The sequence below is a fragment of the Sander vitreus genome, chromosome 20 (genome assembly GCF_031162955.1).
Source record: "Sander vitreus isolate 19-12246 chromosome 20, sanVit1, whole genome shotgun sequence".
Classification (NCBI taxonomy): Eukaryota; Metazoa; Chordata; class Actinopteri; order Perciformes; family Percidae; genus Sander; species Sander vitreus.
In genome coordinates this window covers 6795231-6815275 of record NC_135874.1, presented here as the reverse complement: position 1 = coordinate 6815275, position 20045 = coordinate 6795231, and the positions used below count along the sequence as shown (strand labels likewise).

At 38.7% G+C, this 20045-nt stretch overlaps 2 protein-coding genes across 2 annotated transcripts; one reads left to right on the top strand and one right to left on the bottom strand.

Annotated features, from left to right (window-relative positions):
* Positions 1–591: 591 nt before the first annotated feature.
* gmfb (glia maturation factor, beta) lies at positions 592–10074 on the bottom strand. Its single transcript, XM_078277115.1, has 7 exons — positions 9965–10074; positions 5868–5964; positions 5228–5277; positions 4977–5026; positions 4665–4747; positions 4480–4553; positions 592–3975 (listed from the first exon to the last, which is right to left on the bottom strand). Exons 1-7 carry the CDS (start codon positions 9965–9967, stop codon positions 3904–3906), a joined length of 429 nt encoding a protein of 142 aa, XP_078133241.1. The 5' UTR covers positions 9968–10074; the 3' UTR covers positions 592–3903.
* Positions 10075–12244: 2170 nt separating this feature from the next.
* LOC144535252 (uncharacterized) lies at positions 12245–18098 on the top strand. Its single transcript, XM_078277601.1, has 6 exons — positions 12245–12395; positions 12820–12837; positions 12928–13677; positions 14897–14985; positions 16018–16174; positions 17726–18098. The coding sequence occupies exons 2-6, from the start codon at positions 12823–12825 to the stop codon at positions 17879–17881; spliced, it is 1167 nt and encodes a 388-aa protein (XP_078133727.1). The 5' UTR covers positions 12245–12395; positions 12820–12822; the 3' UTR covers positions 17882–18098.
* The last annotated feature ends 1947 nt before the right edge of the window (positions 18099–20045 follow it).

The window sequence follows — 20045 nt, the reverse complement described above, 5'->3', positions numbered from 1 at the left end:
TAGCTTATATCCTTGTTGTTGCATTACTGCCATCTTCTGGAGTAATGCATATCCTTCAGTGTTTCACTGGTTCTTACCATCAGTTTTCCAGCGTTCCTAAAATTTCTTATGGGTAGTTTAAATCATTTTCAAAGAAACTCCCGCACACTGTTAAACTTGCTAAAACAAATGCTATAGCTGGCAACGTTTCGGTACTACACCATCATCAAGCAAGTCTAGTTCCGAAACGGTACCTAACGCCCCCTCCGACGGACCTGTCTCACGTTATAGATGTGCGAAGTATTTAACATTTTTGCTTGTTTTATTAGGGTATGTCCTTTTCACTTCGAAGCTTTGTTTTGAAAACTCCTAACGGGATATTTCTATTTTGTCTGTTATACTAAATGATCTACTGTACAAATTTTAATATACAAATTAAATGCATGCTGTAAGTCTAAGCAACCTGTATAAACTGTACATAGGCGTGCATGCATTAGCTATACAACATTTATTATATTATTTATTAATTCTGAAAAATGGTGTAGCTCTTGCCATACTGTATGCACATCATACATGTCAGTCTGAAAACAGCAGTCCCCAGGAACCAGCGGGTTAAACATCACTGTCATTTTATTTGGATGATAGGACAAGACACTTTATAAAGTATGGGAAAATACAAATATCTCAAGTTTCACTGATGCCATGAGGCAGCTTGTAATGATACATGTCTCAGGTGTTTTTCTTAAAAAGGACAGAAAATAGAATAGTAAGCATTTGATCAGAGAGGATACCAAGAGCTGAACAACACATTTTCAAGGTAAAGTAAAAAACTCAACAGGCAAAATATACAACAGGTTCACCACATAGGATGGAAAGCTACTAGATCCACAGGACATAACCAGATACATGGCTTAAAACCAAAGGGAACTCTAAGTTAAGTAGACCATATATTCGGAAAATTGATTTTGATACATGATTCATGGACAGCTATTACAACCCATTTCCATGAAAAATGGCATAAGCAGAGAGTTTCTTCAACGAGTACTGTCAGCACAGCAGTATGTAAATATTTCAGATAGAGTAAGAACACAGCTGAGACCAGATGTTTGAGATGCAAATGTTGCCCCTTTTTTAGGAATTTGTAAGCAAATAAATTCAGTCTAATAAAATTAACTTAATATTGTAAAATGCATGCAACAGAGCAGCATATGACACCCGTTCAGACATACATTAAAGCATGCACATCTTTTACAGTAGCTCTCCACATTACAGAGGTTTTAAAAATTTTGTTTTAAAAAGATAACAGCTGAATATGTTTTCATATTCAAACTGAAATCAGTACATTGCACATTTCAAATTAAATATAAAGACAGACATCCTTGGTTTCAGATTGACTGTGCATTTTTGAAAATTTACAGCGAGATTTGAAAGGGTTTTGCAGGTCGTAGGGTCTTAAAACTTCCTTTACCCAAATAAGAGCATACAACCTCAGCTCAAGTAAGAACAGAAACTATTAAAAACATGAGAATCACCCACGTTGAAGTTATGTTTTTACAGCAGCATAACACTGACTAATCTCAAGCTGACAGTGTAAACGTTAGCTTTGATGGAATCAGTAAACAGCAAAACAAGTGATTACAGTTATACCCCATTGTTCCTGTTGTATTAAATCCTGCCCTGACAAATCGTTAATGAGTAATGTCAAACATTTTACACCAACAGATGACTTATATGAAATGGTGTGATTGTGCATACCTATCTTTGAGTCAGATCTCTACCGAGTTCACATTTAAATACAAAACAAAAGATCCTGTCTTCTGGATTTTACAGATCTGAAAGTTAGAGGAAAAAAACTAGTCTTAAAAAAACCATCATAATCCCCCAACAAAGCTTTTCTAACCTTCTATTTTTTCCCCAAAACATATTTGTGTCACATTCTCATTTTGGCCAGATGATTGTTTAAAGAGAGACGTAAATATGACAAGATGAAAAAAATTAAGAAAAGACATTGGTATGGTAGACTTCGCAGTATGACATCATACATTACTGTGTGGTGATTTCCTGCCTTGGGGCTTTAAATCAGCCACAATGCTCCCTTATCCATTTCCAAAGTAGGAGTTTCTCAATGAGAGATGACACTGATGAGCGAACATGTGAAATTAATTTGTGCCTATTATTCTTTAATAGGGTCAGACCAATATAGCTGATATTAAGCTTTTATTAAGAATCAGAAATCTGCCACTGGAGTCATCCACCACCAATATATATATATATATATATATATATATATAAATGGACGTTTCTCTCTCACCACCTACATAAAACCAGCCTGTAGCACCAGCAATACAATTTTCTTTTCTTAAGTCATAAGTTAAGAGCAACACATTCTTGAAGTATTAGCAACTGGTTTGGCGTTTTAGTGTGTTGGACTGATTTAAATGCTGTTTTAGAGGATCTTCAGCAGGAAACGAGGAAGAGCTGTCACGCTTGGGCATGAACAACGAAGAATACAGATCAAACGTAACTGTTGTAGCGTAATATTGGCAAGAAATATGAGCTGCTGGCACATTCAGTACACAAATGTCAGTATCAGCCTCCAAAAAGCTATATTGGTTGAACCCTGTTCTGTATGGAAGGCATTTTCCATCCAGAACTGCCCCGATGCTGTCTCTTACCTACCAAGTCTAAATATTAAGCACATCTGGCATTTGGAGAAGTCACAGCCGTCATTCTCAAGGCTGTGTCTACCACTAAGCAATCACAGTGGCTTTACATCAGAATGAAGCACAACGTTCAAAAACACTAATAACGGCAATAGCTAAAATGCACAATGTTAGCTAACAATCGGCGTAAAGACACAGTGACCCACTTATACAGAGTAGCGCAGTAGATTACTGACATGGTCGCCAGAGACGGAGGTTAGTCCTAAGTAATAAATTGTTCAGTTTGGAATGTTTCAGTGGAAATAATTGTTTTCAGTAGTGGGATATCGTTGTAACAAATATGCAGGTCAAAGGCAGAATACAGCTTTACCCATGAGTCACACTGTTTTCCCTCTAAACACATACAAAGATGTGATCTGAGGATGGACTGAAGCACCACCGGAGGGCTTCTGCCAGCTTGTATAATATCTTAGGAATGCCTCTTGTCAAATGGTCTTAGTGTTATTGTCCTTTTGTAGACTGGAGTGATTACAGTTTGTTACCTAAATTACAATCTAAATGCCCTTAAATTAATACTGAAGGAGAGACTGACTAAAGCTGAACTCTAAATTGTTCTCTGAATTGTAACTATGACTGTTCATGTGTTTTGGCAGGAAGTTTGTTTTTCACAACAAAAGGAAACTGCTATAAAGTATATGCTTACATAACCCTACATACACCAGGAAAAAAAATTATAATCCAAAAGTAAGGCTCCCTCAAATTATGAAAAAGTATTAAACATAAAAAGGTGAAACTCAGGAGGTTCAGCGTTGCTAATAAAAAACGCTGAGGGTAAACTACTTAAGGAAACAAATTTTTTTGTTAAAATGCCTTTAAATTCTCCTGGATGAACATACTTAGGAAGAGCGGACGAGTACAATCAATTTCTGACCAATTCAAGAGCTATGGGAGTGTTAATTCAATACAGACACATAACTGGCACGTGGAGAGATTGTATAGGAGACAAAAACAGACCTGCGTCAAATAGTGTTTTCAGTTTTAGGCTGCCAGATGGGTGAGGTTTAGTTAGTGTTACGCTGAATTGTAATTTTCTGTAAACTCTACCAAAGAGACCTAAAACTGAGTACAGAAGGTGTTTGCAAACAATATTTAAATCAGGTCCGGTACACAGAGGAGGGAAACATTAACGGTGGTGTGTTCTCCCCAAGAGATTGTGCAATCTGGATCCTCCTCACATCCCAGACCACTGGATAAGATGACTTTAACCGAAGAACCCAAGTTTCTCTCTAAGCCATTCCTCCGTTAGGTCCTCTGTGTTTCTGATCTCAAACACCTGGTAAAAGCATAACAATTTTCCTTTAATGCAATAAGGAAAAAGTCTTAGGATGCAGTTTAGTGTAAAGCATGGTACCTGCTATGCAATACATGTAAGATAATGTAATAAAATAACAATCTAATTAATACTAACTCCACATTATTAATAAGCAAGACTATAGTATACTACAGCCATGCTAGCAGCTCTGTGAGGCTGTACTAAGGCACAGCGGTGCCTTCAGCTAAATGCTAACGTCAGCATACTCACAATGACGGTGCTAATGCTGATGTTGCAGGTATAAGGTTTACCATGTTCACCATATTAGTTTAGCGTTTTACTATGCTAATATATGCTTATTAGCACTAAACATAAAGTACAGCTAAAGCTAATCATGGGAATGTCCTTAAGATTTTGAGCACTTATCTGGCTGATTTTACAATATTCGATTACAGTGTTGCATTAATTACACCCCAGTACTACTTAATTATGACTAAGCATCAATGTGAGAGGCAGCTCACTAACCTTAGACAGTTCAACAGTTTGCACCAGTTTGTTTTTGCTTCCTGCGTACATCATCTGCTGCTCTGGTCTGCAACCTGCCGAACACAACAAATATGCCAACATGAACTGAAATGTCCTGGATGATAGACCAGTGCAGTGAACAATATGCACCATTCATTCAAAAGTAACCCTGGAGGTGTTCTTACCCACTGGACTGGAGAAGATGAAACAGAGAGGATAGGAAACACGTCCATCGTCATGTTCGTATTTATAACTGTAGACGATAAATGTTCCTGGTGCTAAGGACAGTTCCCGTATTTCACATCAGCACGGTCAAGACAGAAAGAATACAAAACTAAAACAGGATTTGACATACTACTTCATTTAGCAAGAGTGAACAGAAAGATTTAAGATAACATTTGTAACAGACTCATGATATACATCAGAGTAAAGGGCAAGAAGGGGTGCAATCATTTAAATACTGTTCAAATAAGACCGGTCACTTAATCAAAGGATATCTTGGCTGTCTCTCAGGCAGTTCATCCTTTAGATCATCAGGAGAAATATCCTTAAAAAAAAGACACAAGTGGGATCAGCAGTTCAGCGAGGTGTTGCGTCTCTGTTGTTGTGCAATGTCTTAAGTTACACTTTATCTAGGAAAGCAATTCTCCAAGTTCAACCACACCAAGTTCAACATATTCATTATCCATTCATTTTAAAACTGTGTGTGTACATCATTTTATAATGAAAAGTTTGATAGCTAGCTTACCTCATGTTCCTCCTCAAGAATCACCAGCTGCTTGTCTTTATCAATCTTCACTGAGGGGTGGAAAAGAAAATATGAATAGTTTAAAAGTAAAATATTTTAAGTTTGTATGGAAAATAATAAAATACCCAAAAAGGTTATACTGTGTTTTTGCTCACATTTCCTATTACAAATGTTCTCGTGTAAAAAAAAAAGGGGAGTATGCCTTTTGTTCAGAGTCCATGTCATTCAAACACACTCCTAATCCAATTTAGCAGCGATGACATTTTGATCCAGAGATAGTGGAGGATGAAGCTTAAGCTGAGTTAGATACTGGAGCTGATGCAGCACTCAGTACGCTGTCTCACCACCTGCTGTATCTGGAGGTAGCTCTTCCCTCTATCCTCCATACTGTAGCTGCCCAATCTAATATATTGCTATTTCTTCTGTAATTCTGCATAATGCCAAGGACTTTGATACCGCCAAAACAAAGATTCACGCGTAACACAAAAATAAAACCAATGGCACTAATGATGAATTCATATTTCCACTAGGTTCCACGCACCGGGGACTCCTCGTATCATCTAACCAATTACTGTAAATAAAAAAAAAACATGCTAGGAGGAGAAATCAATGACATGAAATATATGTTGCCAATACTCACTAACGATGGCCGCATTATTGGTCTCCTTCCTGAAACGGAACTGCCTCAGCTTTTTAACCAGATCTTCATCCACATCACACACCACCAGTGACTCACTCTGATCAAAAACAGGAGACACATGCAGATAGATCGATGTGGTCACTTCAATTTTAAATTCCTAAAGAAAAAAGCATTTAGACCGTACACAGATTAAACCCTTCTGTATTTATTTTCCATGTTCTTTCTTTGTGTTTTGTACAAAGCTAGCAAAACAAAGCCTTGATCTCTGGATTGGAAGCTAAGAAAGAACACCACATGCAGATTGTAGCAAATCATCCTGGACAAATTGAACTGTAGGTACATACAAAGATGAATTAATCAGTAACGAGTGCTGCAGTAATAGTGTTTTATTGCTTATAACCAGAAAAATATACATCTTAACCTATTGCTTGAATAAATTGTTTAATTTGGCCTCATGTTTTAGGGATATATGCAGAGAGTTTATATGTATGGCAGACAGCTGCAGAATCTCAAACTGTACATTTAAGTGGTTTTCATGCACTGTATTGCTTAACTGTAAAGCAATGTGTTAGTATCCTGAATTACCAAAAGAAAACTATCTTTCTGCAGGAGTCCAATCTGACGCACAGGCTTTATTCCAAAAGACAGCAATACACCAGCCTCAGCAGGATTGTATTGGTCTGAACCTCTGTCAACGTCCACACACAGAACATTACATAACTCCAGCACAAAGACAAAAACTCTTAAGAGAGTCTGTGCAGAGTCTCTGAATTCTATAATTACACCTTCCTGAACAGATGGCTGGTGGGAGTCAGGATTCCACTGAGCTCAGAGAGAAATCTGTACAGATTAGGAAGAGACTGGAGTGTCTGTGGTTGGGACCGAGGGAGTTACTAAATCATCTTCCTATGCATCCTGTGTGTGCATAGGAAGATGATGGCGAGCAGACAGGTTGACTTCTGGTTTGAATTCCTCCAGCCACTGACAGCTAGCTCGCTCGCTGGTTTGGCTGCTAATTCAGCCAAGAAATGAGAGTCGGCTAACTTCAACTATCCAGTTAATTTAATGCATTTCATGTTGAAAAAATGAGACAAATGGTGTTCGACACTGAAGACAGTCGAGTTGTCGTAACACGCAGTCAAACAAACTCGGGAGGAAAGCGATGTTCATTATGATAAGCAGCAGGCGAGCTAGCGTTAAGGCAGCTCTCCAAATCCAGACATGTCCAAACGCATCACAGCTGCGACAAGCTAACCAGACATAGCTAAACTATCACAGGAAGCCCGCTAGCTTGGTCTTCGAAATAAAAGCATACACTATGTGCGGAAAATTCCAGAAATGGAGCAAGAATCACATTACAGCTTAAATGTTTAGTTCATCAAAGGAAAATCATGCAGCACCAATGTTCATAGTCGGTTTTAAGTTTCCATCATTTCTCAAGCACAAATCATTCTGTGGTTTCAGAGTCTCCGATGTGAGGATTTGTTGCTTTTCTTCGTCATTTGATAGCAAACTGATGTAATATTTTGGACTGTTGTTTGAACAATACCATCTGACAATTTATAATGTATCTGTATGTAATCTGCAGATTATTGGTAATCGATAATAATAAAAAATCATTGTTAGTTGCAGTCCTAAGAGCTGATACCTTTAGCCTGTGATCTGTCTTGATTTAGAGTATTTTATTATTGCCTAGCTCAGTTTTCACAACAGGGCCAAGAGCCAAAAAGACGCCTAAAGGACTGAATTCTTCCATTTAAAAGCAAAGTACTGTGCTTACATACATACAAAATAGTAATACTCATAATACCACCTAATACCATGTTGACTGGCTTGGTTTGAATTGACAACAGAAGGGTTAAACACGGGTCATATACCCTGTCATATACACATGACATCACTCAATCAAAGAAACGTGTTTGTTGCAAGCAATTCTGCTTATTTTACCACATCTACCCAGGGAAGTAGCATCACAAAAATAATAGCTCGTAATTTTTCAAAAAAAGAAAGAAAGGGAAGTAGGAAAGAAGAGTTTTTTCTTTCATTTTGATTACTGCCTTGTGATTTTAGAGCAATTAAACACTACTGTAGCTTAGCTTATTGTACTTTTGATGACTAGTTATTGAGGCATCTAATATTTGGTGTACTGCATAAAATAAAAACGTTGTGGTCAATACTGAACAAAAAAAGTAACCAATGCTGTGAGCTACAGTCAAAATCATGTTGCTCTGGATGAATGTAGGATTTACAGCAGTGTAAAATCAGACTCTAGACTATCACCTATATTTACAGTAATGCAGCATGATCAATAAACACGTTCAAAGCTTTCAAAGGTTATTTTCACTCTAAATAGTTTTTAATACTGACTTATGTAAAGTGCTTGGTGCTAGTTGTATAATTATGAGGAAATAACTAGTGAGAATTAGTAGTTTAACAGCATTGTTTGATTTTGTTTAACAAAGTATGACTAAAATGCTACAATGACATTATATAATGCTGTGATGCTCTTGATATTTGGGCTGGGCAATATGCAGAAAATCAAATATCACGATATTCTTCACCAAATACCTCAATGTCGATATTGCGACGATATTCTAGGGTTGGCAATTGGTGCTAGTTTTGCACGATATTGACAAAATGTGATATTGCGATATCGATCATGAATATTGCGATATTGATATTAATTTCGATATTTTTAAACATATGTAAAATTACAAAAGTTACAGGAAAACGCATCAAAATCAATTGAATCAATTGGACTGGTCCAACATGAATAAATAAATAAGGACCATGTCTACAGAACAGGACATGTTTTACTGGTTGGACAGTATGAAATATATAAATAAAGAGAACAGTACATGTTTTACTGGTTGGACAGTATAAAATATATAAATAAAGAGAACAGTACATGTTTTACTGGTTGGACAGTATAAAATATATAAATAAATAAAGAGAACAGGACACAACTTTTCTTTCCCTTCTCTGATTCGTTTCGTTTTGTTGTCTCTATCAATTTCTTCACTTCCACTGTCACTCTGTTGAAATATGCACACACGTGGTACGCTCCATAGGGTTTGTCACGTGGTGGACCCGTGCGCTGACGTGTTCTAACATGTGCAGGTGACACGGTAACCATGGTAACTGGCCAATGAAACATGATCATTAGGGGCTTTCTGACCGGAGGGATTTTTGCAGTTAGAATTTTTGCAGTTAGATTTTTGCAGTTAGAACTAAATGTTCCTAGAACACTTTTTTCGTGGTGTTCCGACATATATATATATATATATATATATAGCGTTTCAAGCGGGCTCTAAATCGAACGCAACTAAGCCAACGGACGGGACGCAGTGCTACACAAAATAAACTAAATATTGCATACTTACTTTCGATATATTGCGATAACGATATTGAGTCGATATATCTTGCACCCCTAATTGGTGCTTTAACAAAATGTTATTTATACAATGAGATTTTTGATAAATTATCATCAGACAAGTGGGTAAAGGCAAATAATAGAACAGCCAGAAGTCTGCTGAGTTGAGAAAAGTACATCACTCTGATCTAATGCAGCTTTTAAAACCAGGAAAAGACAGCATTTACCATATTACAATTTTACTATATCCAAAATCTAAGACGATATCTAGTCTCATATTAAGATATCGATATAATATTGATATATTGCCCAGCTCTGCTTGATATACTTCTGTATGAGATATTACATGATAAATTAACTGTTTTCATTAGACAGTACAGTATTTCGTGTTAAGAGTTTGGCAAATTGAAACTCTGAGGCAAAGCAATTCAAGTATAACGTTGTGTAATTAATCATTTTCACCTCAATGTTTTTTTCTTCCAGCCATAGTCCTTTTATTTTGAAGTCCGTAACCGGAAAACCAACATTTCTATTCTGGTTAGCTTGATACTGATACAATGGACAGAGGGTGGAACTCATGCTAGGTTAGCATGCTAACGCCAGCAATCTGCGACCTCACTTTTCCTTAATAGTCCCCGGAACTTTACATTTATTAAGAGCACACGATTAAAAAGCAGAAAAGAATATAACCACAGCTCTCTCGCAACAACAATAAACAACTTACCATTGTTGAAGAGTTAAAAATTCCCTGAAGCTGCAGCTGCTGCTCTGAATGGTAGACGCTTTCAATGTTTTTTGTAGTTTTTTTTCATTATCTTGTGACTGGTTTGACCAATCCCAAACAAGCGCCCCCCCCTTTCAAAAGTTGGTAGTACATCTCTCCTCACTGTTGTCCTACGGCCTCAGTACTTTATTAAAACTAATTTAGCCTTGTTAAAAAGTGCCGTTTAACATTTAATTGTTGTACAGGCAAAAATAACCCTCTAAACGATGCAGCACAAAGCTTTAGTTACTGTAAGTTACTAGTTACTTTGCAGAGTTAGTTTTTTATATAAAGATATATATATCTATAATATATATAATTTTATAACATTGTTATAGATGAAAACTACCCAACAAAATGAGGTATAAATTAGCTACTTACACATTAATATTTCAGTATTACCAATCCAATTATATGTAATAACACTAGCAGCTCGCAATTTTCTTTATAATGAGTACTTTTACTTTAAATACTTTAAGTACATTCAGTGGAAGGTAGTAATGTACTTGTGTTCAAGACTTTGAATGAAGGATTTTTACTTGCAATGAAGTATTTTTACATTCTGAGTACAGGCAGCGCTGGGTGTAAAGAGTAATTACTGAAAATAACTTTGCTTCATTTTAGGAAGCAAAGTTTCCTTTGCAGTTTATTTCAGAATCTAGTAAAGTAAAACATCTGAATACTGAATATTGCACTGGATATTGACACCACTAAACTAGGTGAGTAGCAGACTATGAAACAATATAAAAAAAAACTTGAATAGCAACAGGGAAAAGCACACAAGTGCCCAAAAGAATCCTTATGTGTTAAAATGCTAACAACATTGTATAGCGTTATGTAAATTCATATGAACAAATGATTAATTCAAGAGCACTCAATAGTAATTTATACATGAACCAGCAATTTGAGAGCACAAAATAGTTTTTTTCCCTCCATGTATTGTAGAGAGGCCTCGTATCAAATCAGAATTGAAGCCTACAGGGTGCATATTACTCAATACATGTCTGTGTTATCACATTACTGTAATCTGTTTATAATATGTAATGTATGTGTATGCATGTGTGTATATATATATATATATATATATATATATATATAAACTTTTTCATATACTTTTATCTGTACATAGTAGTCAAATGATTATTTTTACCTTTGTTCAGCTTTCTGTCCTTGTTTTAGCTGTATGTCTATTTTGTGTATGTACATTAAGAGCAACAACAAAACAGAGTCAAATTACTTGTGTGTGCGTGCGTGTGTGTGTGTGTGTGTGTGTGTGTGTGTGTGTGTGTACACCATACACTGTAAATAATGGACAAAGCTTCCAGGCCTGAAAAGTGAAGCCAATGCAGAAGTGCCTTAAACCTGCATTCTATCTAATTTCCAGCAGGGGGTAACTCCCCTGGTTTAAAAAATAAGTCCTTTTCTATGGTTTATATAGTTGCCTAAAAATGTCTTGTTCATCGTTATGCCAACCAAGCTAGCTAGCTACCGCTAACTTCCCCCCTATAGCACTTAGCGCAGTGCCATTGCAACCATAAACAACACTGAGCTTGATTAGCACTGGAGCATTATAACTGTTTTTTGTTGTTGTTTATTTTGTTTATTATCATTATTATGGCAGTTCATAACTGTTTTATTAATTGTCCCATTGTATTGTTATTTATTGTCCCATTATATGTTGTATATGGTGTCTGAAACTGTGTTTCGTGGATGCCCTGCACTTTTTAAGTGTGCAACACATTTACCTAAGGATATAAATAAAGTAACCTGAGCCTGAACTGGCTTGGCCGCATCATCCTCCCCAGCTCCACCCTCTAATCAAAAATTGTCACATCCAGTTGCAAAAAAACCATGATGGCGACGCCCGTATCGCCAAACTTGAGGCTTCAAAACGGCCATTAAAGCTGCTTCTTGTTCTGATAAACTATCGATGTTGCACAGAGAGTGGAGGGTTGATAGGAGGCCCAAAACTAATTTTTGCCCAGGGGCCCCGGCCACTAGGAAGTTAGTCCGGCCCTGAGTGGAATATAGACACAGATGTCACCTTGCAGAAAAGAAGGAGAGCTAAGGTCAAACCCATAAATGTTTAGTTTAGATGGGTGTATTTATTAATTTATGACTTTTGTGTGTGTGTGTGTGTGTGTGTGTGTGTGTGTGTGTGTGTGTGTGTGTGTGTATGTGCGCGTGCGCGTGTGTGCGTGCGCTCTGAAACGCGCCCTCCCATCAGAATACGTCATCAACTTCCTTGTCTAGAGTTGTTGTAACGTTAGTTGTGAGAGCAGATCCAACGTTAGCTCTGCAGGTCGTATTAGCTGGCTAACTGGCTTCCACGGCTGGATAAATCATAACCGTTACCTACATATCATTGGAGAGGAGTTCATATTCTGGCGAGGTAGTACGAAATATCACATTTTACTACTTATTTTCTTTTGACACCGAGGAGCTACTATAAACAAACGAGCTAACCATCAGGAACGTTAACTAACAGTTAGCTGCTGTTAGCTAGGTCGGTAGCCAACTATGTAACATCAGTTAACTAGATATTTAAAAAAAACTATATCCCCGTTAATATGCAGCTAAAGTCAGTGTAGCATCTGTATAGCTTGTCGTAATGATATTCAGGTTTGGTCAAGATATTTCGACTCTGCCCAAATGGATTTTGTTGATCACCAGTCGGGGATGGAAACATTTAGCTACTCTGCCATTACTCAGAGCCTCTGTGTGACAAACCTTCCAGTGTTTGACAGCTTACTATAATCGGTTGTTACAACTTCCTAATAAAACTAATGAAAGTTGTGTCTTGTGTTTTTTTTTAGATCATGGCAGATTTCTCGGTGAGTTCAAAGGATTGCACAATGTTAGTGGTTAAACAGGTCTTCAGTTGTATGCAGAGAGACTCAATTTCGCTTTGTCTTCTGCTTTAGCTGACCGATGCCTTAGGAGACGACACCCCAAGCAATGTAAAGAAAATAGGGAACACGAACCCGTCTGCCCCTGCCTGTAACCCTCCACCTCCGGCAAACCCAGGATGGCCAAGTTCAGCCCCAGGAGCTCCCACCCAGCCCTCCGCTCCTGGTGAATATGGTGGATCATCTGGCCCTGGGGCGCCTGGGCAGTTCCCATTTCCATCTGGTCCTGGAGCACCAGGGCAGTACCCAGGACCTCCTTCAGCACCTGGTGGGTTCCCCCCTGGTCCTGGGATACCTGGACAATACCCACCTGCACCAGGAGCTCCAGGGCAGTTCCCATCCAGCCCTGGAGCCCCTGGGCAGTACCCTGGGCAGTACCCTGGGCAATACCCTGGGCAGTTCCCTGGGCAGTATCCACCTGAAGGAGCTCCAGGACAGCTACCTGGAGGCCCTGTTTCTTACCCAACTGGACCATTTCCTTCTGGCCCTGGAGCTCCCCCTGGGCCTTATCCAAATGTGCCTTTCCCAGGCAGTCAGCCAGGAGGAGGCAATGGGATGTACGGACCAGGTGGTCCAGGTGGATTCCCCCCTCCAGCTGGCCCTGGCTCTTTCCCTGCATTCCCTGCTGGAGGCTTTCCCCCAGTACCCACTGGGTCATGGGGACCACCCGCAGGCGGAGGCTTCCCTCCTGCCCCTGGCCCCTTCGGTCCTGGCCCTGGGTCTATGGGTCCATACGGTGGGCCTGCCGCTCCAGGAGGCATGCTGGTGAGTACTAACACTGTTTTAAAATAACATTATGTTGCTTGCTTGCTTGCTGCATGTCTTTTCTGGTGTGTTTTTCCTCTGGTGGGCAGTGAAGCATCTCTTTTTGGGATTCATGGTGGGGAACTACAACCAGCCACCATCCTTACTACCGGCAGCAGGTCACTTGATATCATATAGCTATTCAATTCTACTCTAGCACAGGGTTTTTCTACCATTTTCAATGTGACTGGTTTGGTGTCTGCCTTATACTGCAGCTAGTTTCCTGCCTTGTTGGGATTTACTGCAGGATGGTGCATTTTCAGTGAGGGTTTTATGCCCCGGCCTGCATTTGGATTATTGTGTTCTGTATCTTGGGCTCTGCTGGGCTGCAAAGCAAAACATGAAGCAAAATCAACAAATATAAAAAAAGTAGTTATCAAAAATGTATTCTTGTCTTTCAGCCCAGATATAATCCACCATATAATTGAAAGCAATGAACTCAACTTTTAAGTCGGACAAGGACATCACTTCCAGAATCAACATATGGTTTGATAAGGCTACACGTGAAAATGTGGCAAAGCCTATATACACAGTTAGGTTTTTGTGTTCAATCTGCCTGTGCAATGTATTGTTTTAATTAAGTGCAATATGATTTAAAATGACACCTTTACACAGAACTCATGTTTAATGTATTAAGGCACTTTTATATTCTGTGATAAAAATCAAAGTATGATTACAATGTGTGTGCTGATCGTCACTATTTTCACATTACCTTACCATTTTTGTACATGGTTATAATTTAAAGTTGTTTTGTCTTCTGTCAGTTTGTACAGTTGATGACTTGTAGTAAAAATGTTGAAGACTGATTTTACTTTCTTTGACTTTTTCTGTTGTTGTCTTGACTAGTCATTGTGAATTGCATCAGTGCTGAACTAAATGGAGATGGTGACTCATTGGGGTGTTGCATTAGGAATGTGGGCAGGGCCAAAGTTTTGTATAATGTTCAACTACAAATACCTTTGCTATTTTGTGATACTTAGCACTTCAGAGTATTAGCGATAAAATGTGTGAACAGTTCCACCTTTGCCCTAAACAGGGTAAACACTGTTTCTATTTGTGTATTTATGCTTAATAAACAGTCAATCCCAATTTCCCATTTTGCATTTTTTTTAACTTAATTTCTAAAAATAGCATGGTAAATGTGTTGTTGGGATTTTAAAAATCAAAATATTTCTTACAGATGGCACCGTTTGAGCTCCCACTCCATGCTGGAATTTTGCCACGCCTTGTAATCACAATAGACGGGGAGCCTGTTCCTGGTGGAGACAGGTATGAACAACAATCATCCTCTAATTCTGCTGTCAGTGATGCTCTCTGAGGAACATAACTGGATGCTTGATAAATAACATCTCTGCAGCCATCCTAACCCTCCAGACCATGGCAGTGTGGTCATCTTCAACATGTGGTTCACACCGGTGAAACATCTTGCTTGCTACTCACTGTTTTAACGCACATCTTTTACTTTACAATTGTTAAAGTGCCCATGTTATGCTCATTTTCAGGTTCATAATTGTATTTAGAGGTTGTACCAGAATAGGTTTACATGATTTAATTTTCCAAAAACACCATATTTTTGTTGTACTGCACATTGCTGCAGCTCCTCTTTTCACCCTATGTGTTGAGCTCTCTGTTTTAGCTACAGAGTGAGACATCTCACTTCTGTTCCATCTTTGTTGGGAGTCGCACATGTGCAGTAGCTAGGTAAGGACTACTAGCTAGAAGCTAACGAAGCCACCTCGTTCTCGATGGCAAAACACTGCTACAACACTATAGAACTACTTACATGTCCCTCGTCTGCAGGTATTCCACGCAAAGTTGGAAGTTCGCCCTCGTTTAGAAGAAGTCTCCCGGCTAATCCTGCCTTGTACTGACCGAAGTTGGAGAAACAGCTAGCTGATGGTGTTATTAGCTAAAGTGGTTAGCACACACCAAATGTTTTGGCCGATGACGTAGACGGCCCTGCTGATTTTGAACAGCTCATCCGGAGACTGAAGGCAGGTTACATTCAGAAACCCGTATCTCACTCAAAACAGCATGGATGGTTGTTTTTTCCCCAAGTTTGTATGCGTGTGGAAGCACCAGAGACACAAAATAACACCCCCAAATCCCAGAAAAAGTGTTTTTTTTTTTTTCATAATATGGACACTTTAATAACAGGCTGTTGTTGACAGTGAAAGTGACAGTTTGTTTGCAAAATGATGTGATTTGATTGTTTGTTCATGCAACGTTTTTTTTTTTATTAATTGGGCAGAAAGAAGCATTCGTTGTCAGCAGCACTAAGTCCAGGTCTTTTTCTTGCAGGTTCCAAGTTGACTTCATCAAAGGTTCAGATGTCGTATTTCACTTCAATCCTCGATTTGCTGAGCAAACAATTGTCAGAAACTCCAACCTAGGTGGATGTTGGGGGCCAGAGGAGCGGGAAGGAGGCTTCCCATTTGTTCAGGGACGGCGTTTTGAGGTAAAGTGTAGTAGTAGTAGTAGTAGTAGTAGTAGTAGTAGTGGCACTGAAGCTAAGATTTGAAAACTCAAAAAAAGTCCATAGTTTATACATTTTATACATAATTGAGGCTAACAATGTTAATGTCAATGTTTTCACTTTTGTGCTTGAACTCAAGATGATTGTATGATTACAGTTTGGTCAAGTGAGCATTCAAAATAATGTGGATTGACAGTATAACTCAATAATATTCATTTACATTTTTTAAGTTTTATCCCCTTGGTCCACAGACTTTGGCTGCCAAGTGAGATATATCAGAACTATCAAAAAACAGTCTTAAGTCTCCCACTCGTAATTAAGACATGGCTGTTGACATGAATGCTATCTACAAGCTAGGACCTCATAATTATGATAACTTTGAAATGACATGAACCGGCATAAGAAGAGGTCTAATCAGCCAGAATAAATGAACATTTACAGTAACATTGTGACGTGTTTAACATATTTAATCTGTGTCAAATGATGATATGATCGGAAGCAGTGTCACAGGTCTATACAACCTGTACTAACCCATTCATATCAGTGACAGACAGACTTTTGAGTCAGTAGGATTAGTCTCCCAGATCTCAAACTTGGTTAACACAGTTTTAAAGGTATAAATAAAGACATTCGTTGCATATTTTGCATAGATATTTTCCTGCAGTGTTTTGTTAGTTGAAATCAAAAAGCTTATATTAGCTTTATGTCATTAAGTTGCATTTTTCATAAAAATTTACCAGTAATTAGTTTCTCATTGAATCTTTTGGTCTGATCAGAAAATATTAAGAAAATGCTGATCACCGTAGTCTATATCCACGACGTTCCACTTCCAGGATTGCTCAGTTACCGAGGGAAACTCCGCCGGATTTCAATCATTTGTGCTTTCTTTGTGTTGCCGTTCTAAACTCCGGTGGATTTCTGAGGACTATGGTTAACTGCTCCTCAGATCTCTGCAGGGTAAATCCAGACAGCTAGCTAGACTATCTGTCCAATCTGAGTTTTCTGTTGAACGACTAAAACAACTTTTGAATGTACACGTGTTCCATCAAAACAAGTTCTTTCCTGAGGCTATTTTGCAGAGGTGCTGTTGCTCCGTGCGGAGCTTAGCGCCGCCCAAAAGAATTGTGATTGGTTTAAAGAAATGCCAATAAACCAGAGCATGTTTTTCTCTCATCCCGGAATTCTGTGTGGACTAGCCAGACCGTCTGGCAATGCGAGACTAAGCCCAAAGTAATGTCGTCAGATGGCTTGTTTTGATTGTTGATTGATTGTTTTCTTCAACCAAACAGTCAAAAATCCAAAGATATTGAATTTACTATCATAGAAGAGGACAAAAAAAAAAAAATGGAAGCACGGAATGTTTGGCATTCATGTTAAAAAAAAAAAAAGACTTAATTGATGCATTGATCATCAAAAGTATTGCCGATTCATTTTCTGTTGAACAACTATTGGACTAATTGTTTCAGCTCTACTTGCATGAACCCATGATAACTTGGCATGGTGTGCATAACATTAGTATTGCTCCCCCTGCAGCTGAAGATCCTTGTGGAGGAGGACTCGTTTAAAGTGGCGGTGGACGGCACCCACCTGCTGGAGTACGAGCACCGAGTCGGCGGGCTGGAGGAAGTGACCCTGCTGCGAGTGACGGGAGACATCGTCCTGCACAGTGCATCCCCGAGCATGATCTGAGTCCCAGAGCTACTAAACCACATTCTGTACAGGAGTCCTGGGTCACACTTTACCACCGTGTTTGAAATCCTTTCAAATACCTTGATGGAGTTTTTGAGGCAAAATAGTCAGCGAAGTGCAATCTTTGCCCACCTGGCACTTAGTCATTAATACAGAACAGGTGACAGATTAACCCAGGGCTGCACACTATAATCCTTGTCCTTTCTTTTGCTGAATGATTTTTGCCACTCACAAAATCAATATATTTTATGACATAACAGTATCAAAGTAGTGAATGAGATATAGTGCATCTAAAACAGGCGTTTTAAGGAAATACTAATTTATACCTAAAAGATTGTAGGCCAAGTGGAACATATTTTCCACTAGTATGCTGTATTTTGTTTACAGTATGTGTATGTTAATTATTCTGTTCTTTATATCAAGATCTTGATAAGCCTTTGTAATGCATGAGTGTGATGCTGAAAATCAGTCTCTCTCTCCCCCCCCCACACACACACACACACACACATACCTTACTGGCCTGCTAACATTCAGTAAGCTAATGATGAAGTTTCTTCTTAAGATGTATTTATATACTGACTTTGAGCTCCTCCTTTGTTCAGTATTAATCCTCCTGAGGTCTCAGATCGGAGGGTAGCGCAATGTTTTACGAATTATGATTTCATGTTGAAGTCATATCTAATGGTCTAAAAAGTGAGGCTCAAATTAAAGTAAAAAGTTGGAAAGGGGGAAGGAAGGGATTGGGTCTCTGATTTGATGCCAAAAATAACTGGTACAATATTTTGAGATGATATGCTTATAAATAAAGGGCAACAAACAATGGCTGATAATGCTGTTTGATTCACAATATTGTAAACTTTTAATGAGCTCCCTGCCTGTGCACATAATAAATACTAGTTTCCCTGTTCCCATTCTTTATTTTACCCCAAAGTGAAGAAAGCTACTTCTCTGTTTGCAGTGACAGTCAACATGTCAGGGTTTTATTGGGTGAACTCCTGTGCATTTGGAGTATCAATCATTATTATTTCATTAATATACTACAATTCATCCTTTGACTGTTATTGTAAGTGCTTTAAACAAAAAAATAATAGAGATAATAAAAAAATATATAACTCATTGTCATTATACGTATAAGTGAAACTCGGAAAATTAGAATATCGTGCAAAAGTTCATTTATTTCAGTAATTTAACTGAAGGTGAAACTAATATGTAGACTCCTCAAGCCTTTATTTTTTATAATGTTGATGATTATGGCTTACAGCTTATGAAAACCCCAAATTCAAAATCTCACAAAATTAGAATATTACATGAAATCAATAAAAAAAAGGATTTTAAATACAGAAATCCCTCTGAGAAGTATAATCATGCATATGTACTCAGTACTTGGTTTGGGCCCCTTTTGCATGAATTACTGTCTCAATGCGGCGTAGCATGGATCATGGATGCCATCAGCCTGTGGCACTGCTGAAAGACCAGGATGCTTCAGTAGCGGCCTTCAGCTCTTCTGCATTGTTCGGTCTCATGTCTCTCATCTTTCGCTTGGCGATGCCCCATAGATTCTCTATGGGGTTCAGGTCTGGCGAGTTTGCTGGCAAATCAAGCGCAGTAACCCCATGGTCATTGAACCAGGTTTTGGTACTTTTGGCAGTGTGGACAGGTGCCAAGTCCTGCTGGAAAATGAAGTCAGCATCTCCATAAAGCTTGTCTGCTGAAGGAAGCATGAAGTGCTCTAAAATGTCCTGGTAGACGGCTGCGTTGACTCTGGACTTAAAAAAGCACAGTGGACGACATGTCTCCCTAAATCAACACAAGCATCTTGGATTGTGTGCCTCTCCATTCTTCCTCCAGACTCTGGGACCTTGGTTTCCAAATGAGATGCAAAATTTGCTCTCATCAGAATGGTGATTTTGGACCACTGAGCAACAGACCAGTTATCTGATGTTTGTTGTTCAGGAGCGGCTTGACAAGAGGAATACGACATTTGAAGCCCATGTCCAGGATCCTTCTGTGTGTGGTGGCTCTTGATGCAGTAACTCCAGCCTCAGTCCACTCCTTGTGAAGTTCCCCACTTTTGAATGGCCTTTTTCAGACAATCCTCTCCAGGCTGCAGTCATCCCTGCTGCATGTGCACCTTTTTCTTCCACACTTTTCCCTTCCACTTTCT

What these genes read in the sequence shown, in the direction of transcription:
- gmfb (XM_078277115.1), bottom strand. An exon ending in CAATAATGCGGCCATCGTTA is followed by an intron (nt 5,278 to 5,867) that starts GTGAGTATTGGC and finishes TCCACCCCTCAG; the next exon opens with TGAAGATTGATAAAGACAAG. An exon ending in TTCTTGAGGAGGAACATGAG is followed by an intron (nt 5,027 to 5,227) that starts GTAAGCTAGCTA and finishes CTTTTTTTTAAG; the next exon opens with GATATTTCTCCTGATGATCT.
- LOC144535252 (XM_078277601.1), top strand. An exon ending in CCGCTCCAGGAGGCATGCTG is followed by an intron (nt 13,678 to 14,896) that starts GTGAGTACTAAC and finishes TATTTCTTACAG; the next exon opens with ATGGCACCGTTTGAGCTCCC. An exon ending in TTCAGGGACGGCGTTTTGAG is followed by an intron (nt 16,175 to 17,725) that starts GTAAAGTGTAGT and finishes CTCCCCCTGCAG; the next exon opens with CTGAAGATCCTTGTGGAGGA.